Here is a 21148-nt window from a genome sequence, read left to right as displayed (position 1 = left end):
CGAAAGTAATGCTAGAAAGTCATGCTCCACCGTATGCTGGACATCGAGGCATTGATGCAACAGTGAAAGCGGTTGAGACTTTCTTTTATTGGCCAGCTTTGAGACGTGATCTTGATGCTTATGTCAGATCTTGCCTAGTATGCCAGAAGGTCAAGTTTGATAGACAGAAGGCACCTGGGTTATTGCAACCACTGCCTATTCCAGAGAGACCATGGGAAAGTATTGCCATGGACTTCATTTTTGATCTTCCAAGGACAACGACAGGGAATGATGGAATCTGGACTATAATATGTAGATTCAGTAAGCAAGCACACTTCATTCCTGTTAGAAAGAAGATAAAGCCCGAGCACATGGTTAAGATTTTCATGCAGAATATCTTTAAATACCATGGTATGCCACAGTCTATTGTCAGTGACAGAGACCCAAGGATGACTAGCTTGTTTTGGAAAGCATTGTTTGAGAATATGGGCACGACCTTGAAATTCTCATCTTCTTTTCATCCTCAAACTGATGGGCAGTCTGAAGAGGCTAACTCTACTGTCTTGGATCTGCTGAAATGTTATGTGTCAGAACATAAGGCAACTTGGGAGCATTATTTGCCATTAGTAGAGTATGCTTATAACAATACAGTGCATTCCTCTACTGGCAAGGCGCCTTTTGAAATTGTTGAAGGTGGCAAGAAAGTACCTCCCATTGTGCAGACAAAGGATAAGATATTTGAAGCAGATCGGTATATTGAGGGATGGCAAGAAGCGTATAAAAAGGTCAAATATGCCTTGGAAAAGTCACAAGCTAAGCAGAAAAGAGCTGCTGACATGCATCGTCGAGAGCTCTTGTTTAAAGAGAATGACTGGGTCTTATTGCGCTTTGAAAAGGCACGACTGAGAAAAAGAAAGGGCAAGGAACGTCTCTTTCCTAAGCTGAGTATGCGATATTATGGTCCTTTCCAAGTCTCAGAGAAGATAAGTGATGTAGCATACAGGCTGAAATTGCCAGAAACCTGGAAGATACATAATGCATTTCATGTGAGCCTTTTGAGGCCTTTTATTGGCAATGTGCCAGAAGATATAGTGCCAGAGGAACAGCCTGAAGTGGAGGAATTGGATGAAATTCTGGTTCCTGAGCAGATTCTGGCCCATAAAGACAGAAAAGTGAAAGGACAAGTTGCAAGAAGATACTTGGTGAAATTCAGAAATTATTCACCAATGGATGCTAAATGGATGGATGAGGTTGAACTGGCTGATTCACCTCAGTTGATGCAACTTTACAAGGAAGCCTTCCTGTTAGAACCTGCAGTGGTTTAATATGCTTTTTGAAGCTGAATTCTGAATGACCTGTACATTTGTATTATATGTTTGGCAATGTACAGTTTTGACATTTGTTGTCAATGACTTAATCAATGAATGAACTTTCAGTGTTTTGAAGTTGTATCTGTTACGCTTCAAATGAATGATTTACATGTTGTGACACTAATAGTACAAGATATATGCTATCGCCCTGTGTTGCATCCGGAAACATGTATTTGAAAGGCTTGAACCTGCGATGGCACAAATGGTAGTGGGGAATTCCTATCATCGCCCCGTGTCATCCGTTGGCAGGAGATACATGCGATGACACTAATCACATGGGGAATCTTGTGATCGTCCTGTGTCATCCGTTTGCATGTGGACTTGCAATCGAGGTCGCTTGCTTCTTTCAAGAGGGGGGTATGTCACCAGGAGGTGAAACTTTTTGCAGTTGTTTTCTTTATTTACATTTCTTTATAAATATATATTTTTCTTTTCTTTCTCTTTGGTTGCTGTTGTTTTCCCCCGGGATCTCTTGGAAGGGATTGGGCCATTGCAATGTCAGAATGGGTCAGCCAGTGGGACTTTGGACCAGTGGTTGGCTAAGCCTGAGAACTGCACTGAAAGATGAAGGACAGTGTCCAGGACATGGGCATTGAAAGATGGACAGTGTCCAGGACATGGGCACTGAAAGATGAATGACAGTGTCCAGGACATGGCCACTGAATGAGGGTATAGGCCAGCTTACATTAGTAAGTGGCCGCCACCGAAATATGAATGTATCTTGAATTCTAAGCAAATTCTGAAGTGACCATAGTGGTCAAAGATGGTCAGGAGACCAAAAGGAATGCAGATGACATCATCCCTAAAATTTAGGGAACTGCTATTTTTGGCAGTGTCGGAATTGAAAAGTGTTCGCGTCAGTTTGTGCGGAATGTCAAGGGGACCAAAAGCTGGCAAAGGACTGTTGTGAGAATGTGAACCAGTCAGGAGATTTTTAGCTTGGAAGATTGCATGTGGAAAAGGCTTAAAAATGTGCCAAGTGTCAAATTTTGGTACATTGAGGGAAGCGTGGGAATTTGGGGAAGGAGGCTCATTTGCAGCCATCGTGGTGTTTTGTTGCAGGAAAAACCAGCTATTGTGGTGCATTCCCTTGCCCTAACTCAGGAATTGAGGGTTGAGCTTGCTCCCCACCGCCTCTCTCTCTCTTTCTCTCTCTTGCAGACTATGGAAATGCTATCATCAGATAAAATCAGGTACAATTGTGTGAATTTCATGTTTATATGCAAAGGCTAGTTGCCTCCTTGAACAGGAACAGGTGTAGTTGGTTCCTACACCAAAGCAGGGACAGAAGAGGGTAATAACCTCTTCAAAACAATGCTGTTTCAGCACTGTTTAGGTGCTGTTTTTGGGCTGTTATGTTGCCCGGTTGATGCCAAAATGCAGTAGGACTTTGCTAAAGTCCTCTAGGACAGTACAAGGGTTATTTTGGGCTGAAAACAGAGCTGAAAACAGGCCTGTGCAGAAAATTACAGCAAGCTGAATTGTGATGTTTTGGACTCCATTGGGAAGCTTGATGCCTATGGAAGTGTACCTGTCAGTTGGGATTCATTCTGAGATGTTATGGAACAGTTTTAGTGCAGTTATGCTGGCAAATTTCTTCTAAAATTTGTAAAATTCAGCTGATGCAAGTAGAGTGCTTTGTTGCACTTGTGCTTTGTAATTTCCAACCTTTTAACAATAAAGAAATACCGCAAGGGGCGCCGGACTTCGGGGCCAATGTGTTGTTGAGCGAGGGAGCGAGGATTCTGTGAATGTGTGTCTCAGTAAGTCCAGGTTATTTGTGAAATTGGAGTGACTCAGATTGGGGAGGAGATCCAGACACGCGGAGATCTACTTAAGGATACAGTTTTACCCTCGGCTCAGGAGCAGTTTCTTGGAGCAGTAAGAGGCAGCCAACTATTGCCCTATCTTTGACAGAGGCAGAGTACCGGGCTGCTTCTGGTGCTGCTTGCGAGGTTGTGGGGTTGCGGGGGGTGCTAGGCGAGATTGGGTTTCCACAGAAGGAGCCCACAGTCATCCAGTGTGATAACCAGAGTTGTATAGCTATTGCTCGGAACCTGGTCTTCCATGCCCGGACCAAGCACATAGAGATACAATATCACTTTGTACGTGAGAAGATCTTGGCTGGTGACATCTTGCTCCTTTATTGTCCAACGGAGGACAATGTGGCGGACCTCTTCACAGGCTACGCTCAAGCGGCACTCGAGCTCCCTTGGGTTGATTTCACAGCCAAGAGCTGAGAGGGGGTGTTAGAAGTCATCTCCTGTCTTAATCAGACACCAGGGCCTCTGTTGTGGGTGTGCCCGCCCTATATAGGTGTTTTATCATTTTTCCTCACCCCCCGTATTTTTTCCCCATTTTTTCCCATTTTTCCATGGTGTGGGTGGATGCCACAGGCTGGCAGGAGCCTCTGATGCTGGCCGACTTGATCAGGAGGGGTTGTGGTGTTTTTCTCTGCTGGCCGACTGGCTGTGCCCAGTCGTGAAGGGCTGGTATGCGCTGGTCGACTGCACTCATGGGGCCATATAAATAGGCCCCATAATTTCCACATTGTATTCATTCAGTTTTCCTTAGGATCTTGTGTTTAGAGAAGAGTTACACGCCTATCTCTCTGTCTTTCTTGTGCTATCTATTTTTTGCACTCTACTTGCTCTTGTGGTCTCAAGTTTGGTTATCATTTCCGTTGCGTATTTTGACAGGACTCTCCGCATGCATGTTTTCCTGTGTTCTCTATCTGCATCCTTGTAAGGTCGTCATCCAAATAGATGGGATCTCCCTGTAATCCTCATAGAATCACCCTCTTTCTCATGAAGGTGACCCTCTCCGTCTCTCCTGCAAACTGTAGGATGAGGGCTCGCTTGCGTGTTGAGTCTTTCCCGGCTCTCCATGCTTTGGTGAAGGGGAGAGGGTCCTCTTCCCTATAGCCGAGCTTTATGCATAGAAGCTGTCCATCTTTCTCGGGAGTGGAGTCGGGTGCCTCGGCTATACTTGTGACTTGAATGTTGAGGCTTCGGGCATGTCTCATCTTCTCCTCAATGGTGGTGTGAATGATTTGGTGTTCTTCTCTCTGAGTCTCCTCCTTCACTTCTTTACGGATGTTCTTCTTCACCACCTCAACCCATCCTGACTGCGTGGCTTCGAGTTTTCCCTCCATGTCCTTTGTGTTGTCCTTGGAGATCTCTTCTTTGATGGCTGTGAGAGTGTTGTCATTGATCTCCCCTTCTTCCTTCTCGGTGTTCTTGACGGCTACCAGTTCCACTTTCAATGCACTCACCTCCTCCTTGAGTGCTGTGTTCTCTTGTTCAAGGTCCGTGACCTGTGCTTCGAGGGCCATGATGTGCCGGTGTAGTTTGTTCTCCACCTCATTGAGGTTGGAATCGGATGTCTTCTTGTTCTCTTTGATTAGTGTCTTTTTTGCCGTCTGGAGGGCCTCGAGCTTCTCTTGGAGGCTCGGAGCCATTCCTCGAGCTTACTCTGCAGCACTTCCCAGAGAGAGAGAGAGAGAGAGAGAGAGAGAGAGAGAGAGAGAGAGTTATGTTGCTGCCTTGGGGGCCTGAGGAAGGAAGGGTGGGGGGGAAAGCACGGCGGACGGCCTAGCGGAAATGCAGACGGGCCAGCATAGCGAGCCAGCCCAGGCGGGAGAGAGGCGAACAACGAAGCGAAGAGAGAGAGAGAGGGGCGGGGGAGAGGGCGGCGAGTAGTGAAGCAATGGGCAGGAGAGAGGCGAACAGGCGAAGCGGAGAGAGAGAGAGAGAGAGAGAGAGAGAGAGAGAGAGAGAGAGAGAGAGAGAGAGAGAGAGAGAGGCGGGCGAGAGGCGAACAGTGAAGCGGCGGCGAGCAGGGGCGAACAGTGAAGCGACTACTGAAATCGAGAGAGAGAGAGAGAGAGAGAGAGAGAGAGAGAGAGAGAGAGAGAGAGAGAGAGAGAGAGAGAGAGAGAGAGAGACAACAAAGCGCGTCTACTGAAATCGATTAGTAGCTCCAGTGCACAGAAGGGCGACCATCGCAGTTATTGTGTACAGACAACTCAGCTTAGATAATGTTTGAGTGGCAATAAGGAGCATCAGGCCGTAACCCACAAGGATGTCCAGAAAGGTCCCGCAGAGCACATCCAGAGTAGTGGACGACAGTTGTCGACAATTACATCATTGATATAAAGTATCTTTAAAGATAAGGTTGATACTATGCATAATGGAGTTGATAGTTATATAGTCTTGTGGGTTGACTACCATGAGTATATAACATGCACGTTCCTAAAAGGTGAATTTGGGCATGTTCCTGGATTCATCTAGGTATATATATATAAGGTTGTTCAAATTTTCAAGGTTGTTTGGTGTAAAGACATCGCTAAAGATACTAAGGTGTGAAACATTTGATGCAAGGGGCTATTCACCAAGGGCAATATTGGGATTGACTTTGGCTTTGCCTTTAGCAAAATGTGCTTCAATTATTTCTTCAGCAAATTGGGCATCTTCGTCGAGATCTTCATTGAATCTGATGTCATGGCCTTGAAAAAAGCATATGGTATTTCATGGCCATTTGCAATGCATTCTTCATGGGCATTGCCATCAGCATGGACTTTTGGAGTTATTTATGATTGAGGGGGAGTACGATTCTCGACATTTATGTGTGTGCGCGCCGGGGGGGGGGGGGGGGGGGGGGTAATCTTTTGTAAAGGCAGCCAAATGAGCATGCAAATGAATGAGAAGAGCATGTGTATGCTCAATCTCACCTGAGTGATTAAGGTGAAAAGGACTCGCATCTCACCTCTCCTTTGTAACCCTATTCCCTCCACAGTGTAAAATCTCAAGTCAAGTTAACATTGTGACCCAAAAGAGGCAAGCTGAGGTGGACCACTCTAGCAAATGACTGTCCAGCACATGTATGGTCATAGGGACTCATTACTTAGGGGGATTGTTAAAAATATAAGTGATGAAGGGCACATGTGGAATGAGAGGGAGCATTCACCTTAGTGTGTTAAGCCATAAAAAGAATTGATTCAAAGGTTAGTTGTTGAGATAATGTAAGACAAAGAACTAAGAAGGGTAGATGCCAAAGTCCAAGGTAGATTCCCAAGTGATGGAAGCAATGAGGTGTCAACGTGTCCCTTTTCTTGAGCTTGTGAAGAGGTAGTGAATTTTGGGGAAAGGTGGAGTTGATTGTGGATCTAGATGCTTCCATGAGAAGCTATATAAGGTGGAGTTGATTGTAGATCTAGATGCTTCCATGAGAAGCTATATAATGATGTACTCCTTTGCTCAATTGAGAGCTTGATTAATGCAACGAGAGTGTTTGTTTGTTGATTAGTTTCATCATTCGGCATAAGTCTTTCATGTAAAGCTTTTATAGCTTTATTAACATGATTAAGACTTAATTAATGAACATAATACAAATACTGCAAGAAAGATTGAGTTGTTTGCATTGAGACAGAGGCCTTTCTTAAATAGAGGCCGAAAGGGTACAAGTGAAGAGACACATCCTTGGAAAGGGGTGTGGCTCTTGAATCAATGGTTATATTCTTTGGACTTAAGGGTGTGTCTTTTAATGAATAGACATGTCCTTTGATAGTGACCCATGTGTAAGGGTGTGACTCTTCACAGGTGTCCTTTCAGTTAATAAGGGATTAAGGAGTAATTAAGGAGAGATTAAGAGAGTTAGTCACAATCGTGACATTCCCTCCCACTTAAAATAAGACTCCGGCTAAGAAGAGATGGTGTCTTTGAAAGAATTCCTGAAGAAGTTCTGTAAGTCTGCATCACTTTTCCAAGTAGAGTCGGAATCATCAAGATCCCTCCATTTAACCAAAAATTATGTAGTGAGCTTATGTCGTGTTTCTTTCTGTCGTCTGACATCAAGAATTGTCTTTGGAATTAAGAGTATGTGTTTATCTTCGATTTCTGGAACATAATCCAAAATATCTAAAACTGAAAAATCACCTTCCACAAACTTCTTGAGCCAAGAAATATGAAAAGTTGGATGAATTCTACCCCAAGAAGGTGGTAACTCCAACTTAAATCTGAGAGATGAGTTCTTCTTAATAATACGAAAGGGTCCATAATATCTTGGGCGAAGCTTTGGGAAGATTGATTTCACTGTCTTGTATCGATGAGGGGCAATATATAATAATACCAAGTCTCCTTCTTGAAATTCAATGTGACGATGACGCTTATTACCTGTGCGCTGATATTGTTCTGGGACGTTGACCATCTTATCAAAACCTCTTGAGTATATGGAAAACGATACCACAACACAATGTCATAATCAATGTAATAGTATGGATGGTTGTATACAAATTATCATTGCACCATTGATCATTTTATTACAAGGTCTTCTTTGCTGCATTGCATGCAAATCTCGATTGTCTTGGAAATGCTCGATTAAGGGCAACATTGCCTCTATGCATTGTTGTTTATAGAAAACTTGATTTACCACTTGCGGTTGATTAGAGTGCCTTTTGTTGATTGCAGATACCTTCCACGAAGTCAAGCGGAGGAGAGACAAGAAGAAAGAGGTTAATAATTTTTCAAATTTCCTCTTGGACTGGTGCTTCCTTGTTGTGTGATAAGCTTTTGTATGCACACTTTTTTAGTCATATTTTGTTATTTGAAGCCTTGGTAAGTCTTTTTAGTAAGAACTATGTTACTTCTCATTGAGGCAGGGAAATTCTGTATGGCCCATTTGTGGGTTACATTTGTAGCGTCACATACCATCATGGCTTCTTCTCTTGATGGCCTTTCAATTTGTAAATAAGTTGTCACTTGCTTCCTATCTTGTTTATGTGTCTCTCTTCTTTTGCTTGTCCAAGGTGCCATTAGCTCGGAACTTTGATTTGAAGATCCAACGCACACCAATCACCTTACGCTGCAGTGGCCGAGGCACCAAAATCCAAGTGCCATTCTGTTCGATAGCATCCAGCTCCACCTGCATAGCACGATGCCAAGGCTCGTGTGAAAGAGCCTCGTCTGCAGAAGTGGGATCAGAAGGACCATTAATGATAGTAGACATAAGAGCATAATTAACAAACATGTTGCCCTCATGAACTTGTTTCCCTGTAACTCTGGAAGAACACCGAAGAGAACTAGGCGGAGGAGCAAAAGGAAGCTCACGTAACCCAGAATCACGAATTGTCAGATAATACCAACCAGGTACAGATTTGCTCAAACTCGCCGGAGGAGGAGCAGGGTCATCATCATCTGACTGGGTATCCTCAGCTGGAGGTGTAACAGACGCAGCGGGTGCAGGAGAAGGAGGAGGAGGAGGAGGGGGAGGAGGTGGAGACGGAGGTGAAGGAAGAAGAAGCTCACCACCCCCCTCTGAAGATGTAGGAGTCTCGTCGAACACCACATCACGGCTCACAACTACTTTACCGGCCTGAGTATCATAAAGACGATATGCCTTGGACATAGTGCTGTATCCGAGAAAAGTCATGCGCTGAGACTTCGAGTCCAACTTGGAGCGATGCTCCTTAGGCACATGAACATACGCTGTACACCCAAATATCCGGAAATGAACAACGGAGGGCTTCTCACCATGGAAAGCCTCATATGGAGTTTTATCGGGAAGAGCAGCAGTAGGAGACCTGTTTTGAATGTAGGCGGCCGCCTCAACCTAGAAACGTCGAGGTAATGAAGAATGCTCAAGCATAGCACGGGCCATCTCCATAATGGTCCTATTCTTCCTCTCGGCAACTCCATTCTGTGATGGAGTATATGATGTAGTAATGTCACGTAGGCTGTAACGCCTGTGACCGACGGCAGACCGGATGGCCAAGGACGTCGCCATCCGGGGTTTAGTGGGAGAGGACGCCCATGCGGAGTCATGGGCGGCCAGGCTAGTGTGGACGGCAAGCCACACACTATATAGCTTGGGGGATGAGGGGCAATCCTCATTCTTCCTCTATGGCTGGACCACATAAGTCTGCATGAATGAGAGCAAGTGATGTCGAAGATCTGTGTGTCGCCTCCTTCGGATTGGCGGCTCCGTGTTGCTTCCCTTGTAAACAAGAGGAACAAACAGTAGATGGAGCCTTGATGGTCAGTAATCTCTCAACCAACCCATCCTTTGAAGCTCGCCGTAGAAGCTGATAGCTCAAATGGCCAAACCGAGCATGCCAAAGAGCAGAAGAAGCAACAGAAGAAAGCAGAGCGGTCAACTTGTAGAGACCACTATCTTAGACTCCCTAAACCAAGATGTTACCAGTCGCCTTATCACGAATGGTAATCTCATAACGAGAAAAGATCACCTCCGCACCCTGAGCTGTAAGAGCACTCACTGACAAAAGGTTAAAAGCTAAATCTGGAATATACAGAATGTTAGAGAAGTACCTCTTGTCCTCGTCAGAACGGAAGATGGGGATAGTGCCATGACCATGCACTAGCATAGAAGAAGAATCACCTAGAGTGATCTCGCCTGATCTGGCAGTGAAGTCCTCGAACCAATCTCGATGGGGTGTCATATGAGCAGTATCTCCGCTATCAACAATCCAAGACTGTGACTGAGAAGTCACAAGAGCAAGTATACGCCGAGTACATGCTAAGAGAAGAATGCTATCATCCTTCTTGGGTTGGGACACCGCGGTTGAGGAAGAGTTCCTTGCTGCTTCATCACGCTTCTTCTTGTGACATTGGGGTGACTTGTGACCCTTCTTGCCACAATAATGACATTCAATGTCCTTATTCTTTGAAGATTTGTTGTCTTTATCCTTGTCGGAATCCTTGGAGTTCTTGTCAGAACTCCCTTTTCCTTTCTTTTGTTGATTCTTCCCTTTATCTCGTGCTGCCAAAGCTCCATCAGGGCCACCAGAGGTGCCAGTCCGCTCCTCAAAGCGAGTCTCAATGTGCATAACGGAGGGGAGAACTTCCTCCAAGTAAGTGGAACAGGACGAGGAGAAGAAACAAGAGAATGAAAGTATGCATCAAACCTCTCTGGAAGTTTGGAGAGCAGCCGAATAGCCATATCCTCTGTGGAGATGTCCTTGCCACAAACAGCAAGCTCGTCTTGGAGATCTTTCATCTTATAGATGAAAGCAGATAAAGATGGAAAGGTAGAAACTGATAAGTTCATAAGTTGCTTTTCCAATGCCAAAATCCGACCCGGAGACTTAAATCTCATAGAGATCTGCAAAAGCCTTCCAAACTTCATGTGGCGCACTTGCTGTTTGCACATGAGAGAGAACAGAATCTTGACAGTTCAACATCAGAAAGGAGAAAATGCGTCGATCATTCGACTGCCAAATATCAAGCTGTGCTTGAGTCGCACCACCGGAAGCAAGGGCGGGAGGGGTGGCATTGGCCGGTGTAACAAGCCATGCCACGCAAGGCCGATTTCACCTTCACCTTCCATAGGGTGTAGTTGGAACCATCCAACTTGGTAGACTCTTCAAACATATGAAGAGAAGTCGGTGCAGCCATCACAAAAGCTTGGGCTCAATCTCAAAAAATGCGCAAACTCTGAAGAAGGAAGTGTCCTCCACAGGTACCAAGAGTGCCACCAAAGCCTGCAACACCAAAGACCCCCTCTGCAAAGGAGCAAGCCCACTGGAGAGGAAAACGCAGCACAGAAGGCTGCTGTCCTGAAGAAAACAGGCTGCCTATGTCCAATCTCCACGTGGAAAAGAAAACGCTGGTCAACAAGTACCTTATGGCTGTGTTGATGAAGCCAATCTGTAGGCGAAAAGACCAGCAGGTGCTGTCCAGAAAACGCAGCAGCAAAGGGCTGCAAATCTGAGAGAAAACGCAGAGGAGAGGGTGCTGAAAACAGTGCTGAATCTGGGGCAGCAAAGAGATTGCGAAACCGGGAGCGATGATACCATGAAAGAGTGCACAGAGCAGAAGCAGAGTGGCACTAGAATGTGCTGAACAGAGAGTGCAAGAGAGAGAGAGATATGGGGAGAACTATGCTGAATATACTGAAGCAAAACAGTCCCAAGCAAGAGACACTACAAGTCTCATAAGTGAGGGAGCAAAATATGTACAAGACTGAATGAGAAATGAGAGGCCAGCACCCACTATTTATAGTAAGGGGAAGCTGGCCGACTGGAGCTGCAAAACAGGCCGACTGGAGCTACTGGACAAGGCTGACTGGAAAATGCCAGAAAGGCTGGGAAAAATCCCGGAAAATTACTAGAAAAAGGGGTGGCCAGCCCACAAGCAAGGGCCATGCAAAAGGGACCAAATGGGCACTATAAAAAAGAGCAGAATTTGGGGATGAATGTGCTAACAGAAAAGGGTCGGTGAGGTGGCTTATAAGTTTGAATTGCCTCCTAATTTAAAAGTTCATCCAGTTTTTCATGTGAGTAGACTCAAGGAGAAACTGGAAGCTAATGATAACGTTGTTACACCTCATGAGCTGGTAGAGATGAGGACTTGTCCTTTGTTTCACATGAGCTAGAGCTTATATTGGATTTCAAGGAGAGGAAGGTCCGGAATAAGTTGATCCCTGAGTATAAGGTCAATGGGCCCAAAAAGTTATCCATCACAGCAAGTTATATTGGATTTCAGGGAGAGGAAGGTCCGGAATAAGTTGATCCCTGAGTATAAGGTCAATGGGCCCAAAAAAGTTATCCATCACAGCATGATTGTGAACCCTGGAGGGCACATATGCATACCACAAATCAAGTAGAAAGATAGGGAAGTGGAGGACTCGATTTGGGAGACAGTTGCTAGTTTAGAGCAGAGATTCCTTCACTTTGTTATCTAGAGAGGAAAGGCCTTAGAGGGGAAGTATGTTATGTACCTAATGCTAATCCGCAGGATTAGGTCCTTATTTGGGTAGGATTGGGGAGTCTTGAGATTAGGGAGAAGGCTGCAGGTAGGTTACAGGTGGCTAGGGTTCATTATTATTTATAATCCATGGTTACTCGCTATTGATGACTGGATGGTTGTTTATAGCGACAGAAGTCACTACATAAGTGACTTATGGGTTATTGTGTTATGAGACTGACATACTTGCAACTGGTCTGTGCTTGGACCAGAGTAGTCTTACTCCTGCTGTGGACATGGCAGTTCATAGGTGGTCTGGCCTAGTTTCTCCTTTATTTTTCTCAACATTTTCACCATTTCTATTTCCATCTACTATAGAATGTTAAAGACATGCCGTTTCCATTTTCTAGTTTCAATCTGTGTCTGTTGCTAAGGCATTATCCTTTTACGTTGCCATTTCCGTTGCATGCAACTAAGGTTTCTTCATATAGTTTTAAGGATGTAGACTTTTCTTAGGAGAGGGAAGAGTTGCACATCATGTAATGATGGGGTTTCTCTATGGCTTAAGGTGGTTCTGTATTGGGGAGACCATGATTTATCTGCATGGCAAAGAGAAATGGTTTTTGATATAGTTAAGAGTATTTCTTTTGAGCGAATCCATTATTATATGTTTAAATACACAAATTCATTTGGTGCTTTGATTGCTTGAAGGGGATGATAAAAACAATGCTGTAAGCAGTCTGAATGTGTTCTGTTTCCCCATGTCCTTGTAGAACATGATCAAGGAGTTTGGCGAAGCTAGGACAAGGCCTTGGAGTGCTGGGCCTGTATCAGGCGGAAGGATCTTTGGTCGTGGTGCTGATCGGGGCAACTACATCCCACAACATAACTTTGGTATTAATCGGACATAGAATTAGATTTTATAGTTTCCTATAAGTTTGCAGCTTTAATGGTTCTCAATGCTGTGATGTAGATGCCAGCAGTGGTGGCAGAGGGAAAAATTGGAATGGGAAGGATAATGGTTCGCACGATATCTTGAAAGCACCCAACGCAATCACTACTTCAACTGCATCAGTGGAGCCGCAGGCCCAGATTAAGACTGGTTTCACTGATGCAAGGTGCAGCAGTTGATATTATTTTATGGTACAAAGACAAATTGGTTTTATGTATTGGAATGCTAGCTTTTTCTGCCAAGAAGTTTGCTAAGTTTCTGTTTATCATCAAATGTTGCCGTAGTGGCAGCAAACCTGTAGCTCCGATGGCTATTTCTGGACCAGCTGAGCTGCCGAACGGGAGACCTCAATGCATCAAAACTTCCCAAGGACTTTGTGGAAGTTGGGGCACAGGTCTTGGCCAAGCTACGATGGCAGACATTGTGAAATCTAGTAATGCCCAAAACTACATGACTACAGCACCATCATTGTCAAAAGCTGCTGTACCTCTGCCATCAAGCTGTAATGTTACACATGGTATTTTCTCTTCATCACCAGATCAAACTTTGCATTTACATGCCAAGGATCCTCCCTTGACTGGTGCTGTGGATATGAAGCAAGATATTGCCAGGCAAGCTGTAGAGAGATTAATTGGTGAACATATACACTTGCCCTCTTCAGAAGCCAGCTCACTGCCAAACTTCTTGAAACAGTCATCTCAACTTCATCTCGCAAATACTTACCAGCTTGATCTCATTGAGGCAGTTAGTGCTGACATGCCCTCTACCACAGTCTCATCCTCCCTTGCTCCCGAGTCGAGTATGAATCATGCTTCAATACGTGAACCTATTGAATCCTCTGAAGGACTTTCTATTCCATCCTCAGGATCGATAACCTCTCTTGTAGCAAACCAGTATAATGGTAGGGTAGTTTACTCCAATGAGAAGCAGACTTTTGGAAGCTTGAAAGGTATGTGCACCTTCGTGCAATGGGAACAATTACTTTTGTTAAGGATATGTCACTGTGTTTCTACCATTTTTCTGCAGGTTCTGGTTTGGAATGGAGGCCTAAATCCCCTACTAAAAGTAACAAAGCTTATACAACTGTTTCTCTTGACACTGGAGCTGCAAGACCGCCTCCAACGTTGTCATCTGAAGATAGCCCGGGATTGCTTTTAAGCTCAATGTCAAAGCTCAAGCAGCTCAACATTGTGGCTGAACAGCCTGTTATCATTCCTGATCACCTTCAAGTTCCTGAGGCAGATCGAACACATTTTAGTTTTGGAAGCTTTGGGAACGATATTGATACTCCTTACTCTACTCAACTTGCAAATGAGGAGGACAAGCAGAGTTCAGCTTCACTCGAAGATGATCTACCAAAAACGCAGCCACCATTGGAAGAAAAAATTGCTTCCAGGTAGCATTGGTTAGAGTTGCTACTGGTACAGTAGGTTTTGCTTGAAGAAGATTTTATCTAATTATGTGAGCTTCTCTTGGTAATGTGCAGCTTGGTAAATGGGACTGTAGTTTCTGTAAAGGAGTATAGTAATCAGTCTGCCACTTCCTCTGTGGAGGCTTTGGTAGGTATTATTGATGTCTCAACAAGAATACCTACATCTGTAATTCCTCCTGCTGCTCCTCAGCAGGAAGTTCCTAAGTCTGGGTCTGTTGTACAACAAAGCACACAGCAGTCCTGTCTGTCTGCCGCTATACACAACTACACAGGCTTTGGGGGAATTCCTCAGCTCATAGGTGGCCAGTACACTTACGACCCAATAGAATCTCAGCCTCAACAGGTTTCTCGGCTGTCTAATGTCGTGGTGAGTGGTTAAGTTCAGTGCTGGTGTTCCTCGTTTCTATAGCCTGTTAAACTTAGGATGAAGGATGATGTTTATATGGTTTTTGAAAGCCTAATATTCCCACAATTGAAAGGATATTTTTTTCCACATATGCTTCGGCTTGAGCACTCACTATATGGATAGTCGTTAGCCACATTTCTATCAATGTGGTGTGTATAGTAGGTGCTGTTCTCGATGTCATCTGTTTGAGCGCTTACTTTATTTTTTGTTTTTAAAGAGTGTGCTGGGTCTCATGGGGAGGTTTTTTTTTATTTTTTTTCCCCGGAAAAGAGGCTTCAATTAAGTATGATTAAAAAAAAAAAACAAAAAAGTGAGATTTCAGACCAAGCAAGGGGGAAATCTCAACCAATCGGGTGCCTTGTGCTGCCAGCAAGGCCCCATATGAGATCGAGTTAAAAAAGGGCGAAGGAGAAGGTCGGTGCTCTGCATCCGAGAAGATAAAATGTGGGCTGTAAATTCAATCACCTCCCCTAATTGGAATGCACCTTGTAATCTGCTGCATAAGAAAGTCCTTCCAAGGCTTATTGCCGGGAAGAAATCCTGTGACTACCAGCTTGCAAAGTAGAGCCTTACACTCCACCTCCGGGTCAATGATGTTCAATCCTCCCTCTTGCTCAGGCATAATAATGGTATCCCAAGCCACTCTTGCCCTGTGTGTACAGTCCATCAAATCCTGACCAAAGGAAGTTTCGAATAAGCCAACGAAGCTGACCAAAGCATCTGTTATGAAAAACCCAGCACAACGTGACAAACCAAGTGGTCGCTAGCAACACTTGGTTAGCTACCAATGCATCCCTTATGAAAAACCAAGCACGGCGTGACAAACCAAGCGGTCGCCAACAACACTTGGTTAGCTACCAAAGCTCTAGAGGCCAAATCAAGCCAAGATATCTTGTAGTGTATTCTCTCTCAATCCAGGTAAACCCCACATCCAAACCCCAATCTGTCTACAGAGATTCACTAATCCAAAAAACTGCTGATTTGTGCCAATTAATGGAGGCACCTGCTGCCAGACAAAACATCTCCAAAGCAATGTGGAAACTTGAAAGCACAGAGGCAAGATTCCGAAGCATCCAAAATATAGCAGTATCATCTGCTAACTCAGAGTCCAGTAACTCCTCCTCTGTGCGAAGAGGCAGCCTGAGGCCCAGACCACTCTGAGAACCTGCTCATAGCCTCCGCCACTGAAAGGTAGAGTAGCGGACCTAAGGGGCATCCTTGCCTCACGGAGCAGGAGATCGGAAAGCCACCCCCCCAGGCTAAAACTGTGCTGTGGGCCTTCCTATACATACACGAGACCCCTCTGATCCACTCCTTGGAAAAACCCATCTGTGCCATCATGCCTTCCAAGAAGTCCCAATCCACTCTGTCATAAGCTTTTTGAAAGTCTAGCAAAAGAATGGCAAGGGGTTGTTCGCTGGATGGTAAGCACCTGAAGGACCAGCCCAAAGGCTGCCCCAATGGCCTCCAACAATGGCCAAAAAGCATGAGGAAGACCTGGGAATCTGAGTGTGTAAGGGTAACGGTCCCGGTCTTCTTGAACAGGGTCAAAGTAGCTAGTGTATGGTAGGAAGAAAATCTTCCTTGGGCCCAAAGGGAAGGGGCTGCCCTTGAGCACTTCTGGGGCTGCCTCCTCTGCATCAAAGTCTACGTGGAAGAATCCTCTCCCAAGTAGCCTCACATCTTTAAAGTGGAGTGCAGAGTCGGAGGGCAACGCCGCAAGTACCCAATCATGGGCCTGGATATGGGAGGGGTGAGAGCCCAAGATCTTTCCAGTTTCGGCGAAGAGGAACTCAAGATTGTCTTGTGAAAAATGGATGGTTCGCCCGGCCGGAGGAGGTTGATTAGCCATGATGCTAATCAGAATGAAAGGCCGAATTGAAACCTGTTAAAAAAAGTTCGTACTTGGGGGGGCGGAGGGGAGGGCAAGAAGTGCAAGAGGGAGCAGTGACAGTAGCAATGGCAGGAAGTAGACAGGCGGGCAGGGGCAATGGTGGGCAGAAAGGCAGGAGCAAGGTGGAGAAGGCAGGCTGGATGGGGGGCTGGATGAGGGGAAGGGCAGGGTGAGGTGGAGGCAGGAAGGAGGAGGGGTGCACAGCAAGAAAGGGAAGGTGGGCAGGAGGTGAGATGTGTGCGCAGGAAATAATGGGAGGCAGGCAGGAGGTGTTGAGAGGGGAGCGAGGTGAATGGCAGCTAGAGGTTAAGGGAAGGGCAGGAAGCACAAGGTGGGGCAGTACAGGGAGCTCTGTGAGGGTTCTCTTCGCTCGCCTGCAGTGCAAGGAAATTGTTTCATGCCAATAATGATTTCTTTCAATGTGATGCAAACAAGAAATGACTTCTGAATTCTGGGGAGGTGGTTTGGCATTGTCTGTTCATGCAGTCACCGTATTCAGCTCCTGCTGCAAATTATTATAGTCCAATATTTCGACCCAGCTCAGACATAGATGCTCGCTACAACCACTTGGTATCAATTAATGCTGCCAAGTACAATACAGGTGGTGTCAACTTGATGACTGGACAAAGTCTTTCTTCTTCACAAGAGGTTAGCAATTATTCAGAGCATCAGCAATTTTCTTTTGCCTGAATAGTTTCTCATGACAATTCTCTATATGCAGGGTGGGAATTCCATGCTGATCCCAGCAGTTAGTGCTTCTGGGCAGACTGCACAGGCAGCTGGTATTGCCCAGACAGGGCTGACAATACCACAACAGCCTTTACCAATGCATGGCTACCCCGCTCAGCATGCAGGTGTCCCACTGACTCCATATGGCGGTAATGTTTTTGGAATGCAATTTGTACCTCCTGGCTACAGCTATGTGTCTCCTCCATTCCAGCCTAGTTATGCAGGAAATACAGGCTTCCCTCTAGCACCAGGTAGTAGCTATGCTCCTGCTGCTAGTGCTTACACTCCTGCAGGTGCTCCTGCTGCTGTTAAATATTCTTTACCTCAGTACAAACCTATGGTAGCTGCAGGTAATACCCTGCATGCTGCAATAGCTGCAGGGTATGGATCGTTTACGTCTTCTGCAGGTTTCACAACAGTCAATCCTTCTGTAACGACAGCAACTGCCTCTAGCATTGATGTTAGTGGCCCACAGTACAACGAGAATAATCTTTATATTTTGCGCCAACAGGTACAGTGAAGTTCAGTTGGATAATGTTCTGCTTGAGGTTTTATCTTCAGTACTCTCTGACTTTTTCCTTGTGTTCTGTATTGCAGCAGGCAGAGGGATCAACATTTTGGATTCAGCCGCCGCTGTCTAGAGACACAACAGGACTGCAAACAAATTCGTATTATAATGTGCTGGGTCAAGGCCAGCAGCACACAGGATTTAGTCATACTCAATCAATGCATGTAGTCCCTACTGCTGCGTATGCTAGTTTGTATCTTCAGTCTCAATCTGTAAATGCCCCAACCGTCCATCACTTGCTTCAACAACCACAAGCATTAGGTGCTGTAGGTGGGGTTGGTACACAAACTGGAACCTATCAGCAACTGCAGCGTGGGCAGCTGAGTTGGACAAATAATTACCAATAGATATGGGACCTGTAATTAGCAGCTCTGATGACATGCTGCCAGCTTCTGGCATCCAGCTTGTAATCCTTGAAAGCTTGGAATTTGGAACTTCTGGGGTTGACTGTGTATCATGTGAGGATGAGTGCGGGCCTGGGAAGAGTGTATAGTCACTCATCAACTGACTTGATGGGTTTGTTAGTATACTGAGAACCAGCAAAGGGGTCCATGGAGAAACACAGAACGCTGGGTGTGGTTTCAGAAGCTTTGGTGCGTAGTGTGAGCACCAGTTGTTCCACTTTGGGCCTACAGTGAGGATATCAAGTTACTGTGTTGAGAATATTCAATTCTTTTTTTCTAACATAACTAACATGTAGAGGCTGTAGAAAGCGATGATGTAGAGTACAAGTGGTTTGCATTATCAATGGTGCATGTACTGTAGGGGCTAAAGAAATCATGATGATGTTAATTTGTGTTCCCAAAATTTTGGATACCAGAGTTTGCTGTGCCCTCACACTAAGTTTGCTAGGCTTAGCAATGTTTGCAAACGAAATCCGTGAATCATGATGCTGATTTTGCTGTCTTCAGTTCTTTGCAAGGCAGTGAGAGTTTGATTGTTCAGATTCAACCTCAATCCTTTGCCATGTTATGCCAGTGGCAAGTTGATGCCTGGAATCCATCAAGGATCCCATCTTGAGTGTTCTGTAAGTTGAGTGGCTGCTAACTTACTCACACTAGCCTACTCAATTGAATTTCCAAAGTTCTCATGATCTGCCAAGTTCTCATTTTGCGTCACGTGTGCTGTTTGCTGGATGGGAGATCAAACCTTGTAGTCATCCTTACGAGGGCCTGCAGCATTTTTCCAGTTTTAGAGTGATTATATGTGGAAGGAAGTGAAAATGGATCTAAGCACTTCTCAAACTCATTGGAAGGCCAAACTATTTGGTAGAACTTTTGTGATAGTAAAAGATGGCCTACATTTTCAATGAGCTTTTCTCCAGTGGCAGTGTGATTAGATGTGGAAGTGAAAATGGAGCTAAGCACTTCTTTTAAATGCATCAAATACCCAAACTATTTGGTAGAGCTTCTTCCATAAAATGCAATCAGTACAGCCGCTGCCATCTTGCGGGGTTCAGAGATGTGGGGGCATTTAGATGGTACATCTGAATGAGAAAGAACATGTATATGGATTGAATAGTATAATGTGAAGATATTGCTGTGAGGGCAAGGAGGGGTTCTGTTAGGCAAATGACTCTTATCAAGCAGAGCTAAAGGAGCAATTAGGCTTTGAAAGTTGCAAGGATTGCAAGATGTAGGAGGAGATAAGCAAGCACTTACGTTTCTAACAAGAGACCATGGACGTGGCAGATTCCTACTCTAGGGCAACGATGTAGTATTGCATTTTGTAATGTCCTGTTGGTTCTTAGTTCAGCTAGCTTTTCATGAGATTTTTACCACTCTCGCAACAATGTAAAGCTCTCTCTCTCTCTCTCTAATCAATCCTTGCATTATGTGCCAACTAGTAGCAACACTAATAAGTTCAATGCAATACCTATACCCAACCTTGGATAGCTCATCTATTGAAGATGGTTAACACAGATTGATCGATATCAATTATCACAACTAGTCAAAAGCTATGAAAGCCTTAAAAATTAAAACATTAATAGAAGGCATTGTAGCTATATGGTTCACACATCAAGATAAAACACTTGAATCTAGTTGGTTTCATCTCGAATAACTTCTCATACAAGTTTTCTCTCAAGGCAAATGTCACATGAAGAACCTTGTTGCAATGAGAAATCCCAAACAAAAACAATATGACAATTTTACAATGTTGAAAGATAATTATATTTTTAATAGCATTTTGTTTTTTAAAAGTTCAAAAAATCAAGGATCCAGAAGCAATAAAGATAGTTCAAAAGATAAGACTCTAGCTAGTAAAAGAAGGATAGACCACTATTGGACATCTCGCTAACCCCAATGGGCATTGAAAGGAATATACTTGTGGCAAAGGAAAAGATTTCTATAAAGCGACGCTTGAAGTCATAACTTGAAGATTTCTATAAAGAGACATTTGAAGTCATAACTTATAAAGTTGATATTGCCTCAAGCTTAAAACACGATCAACAAACAATCAAAATATATTGAGTTGGATGTTTCCGTTAAACCTTTTGGGTTACTACCCTTTGTTTTCATTTAAATATATAGTGAATAGGGGCCTACAATGAGTTAAAAAAAGAAAAAACAATTAATTAGTGACAATCCTCCCAAGGTTGACGTAATCAATTAAACTCTAAAGTCTTATGGTGTGATGATAGGACACGTGTCCTTGCTGGCGGCACATCCTGCTCGTTTCCACCAACTCGTGTTCATCATGGATCCAAACTGCATTTTCGTCAACTCCCTCATCCCTTGGACGCTTGTCTCTGCAAAACCTTCATTTACGTGAGTCATAGCTCTCAATCTCTGATAGTTATGAAAAATCCACAACCATAGGAATTTTTCATAACTATGAGAAAAAAAATACTTGTGGAGACAGATTATCAATAGCGCTAGCAGATCGAAAGCTATGATTTTTTTGAAGGTCTAGGAACCAAATATAGGGGATTTTAGTGGTGAATCTCATGAGGATTTATCAATTGTGACTACACAATGCATTTACTCTACATACACAAGCATGGAGATGTGCCATGGCTACAAACTTTCCACTACCACCTCAACTCCCCCACCCACACGCTTGCACATTTGTCCCCCCTTGCCACGCCTTCTCCCGAAATACGTTAGTTCTCCCAAAT

General features: G+C 44.5%; 1 protein-coding gene across 6 annotated transcripts in view; it reads left to right on the top strand.

The window, feature by feature from the left end:
• LOC147629808 (uncharacterized) overlaps positions 1–18837 on the top strand; it is a 43934-nt gene extending 25097 nt beyond the window's left edge. For 2 of the 6 annotated variants that reach the window (XM_086811329.1, XM_086811328.1), the window contains 9 exons: positions 7817–7860; positions 12823–12943; positions 13023–13167; positions 13286–13950; positions 14028–14397; positions 14488–14800; positions 17220–17381; positions 17455–17973; positions 18060–18837. In XM_086811329.1, the coding sequence (XP_086667455.1) occupies positions 7817–7860; positions 12823–12943; positions 13023–13167; positions 13286–13950; positions 14028–14397; positions 14488–14800; positions 17220–17381; positions 17455–17973; positions 18060–18377 (2657 nt within the window). In that variant the 3' untranslated portion in view covers positions 18378–18837. The remainder of the gene's footprint in view (positions 1–7816; positions 7861–12822; positions 12944–13022; positions 13168–13285; positions 13951–14027; positions 14398–14487; positions 14801–17219; positions 17382–17454; positions 17974–18059) is intronic. The other 4 variants (XM_086811332.1, XM_086811331.1, XM_086811330.1 and 1 more) reach the window with 4 other exon arrangements.
• Positions 18838–21148: the final 2311 nt, after the last annotated feature.

The sequence above is a fragment of the Cibotium barometz genome, chromosome 17 (assembly GCF_041138505.1).
Source record: "Cibotium barometz isolate CiBa-2024 chromosome 17, ASM4113850v1, whole genome shotgun sequence".
Taxonomy (NCBI): Eukaryota; Viridiplantae; Streptophyta; class Polypodiopsida; order Cyatheales; family Cibotiaceae; genus Cibotium; species Cibotium barometz.
Note: the sequence above shows the minus strand (reverse complement) of the source record. Positions and strands in the feature narration are given on the sequence as shown.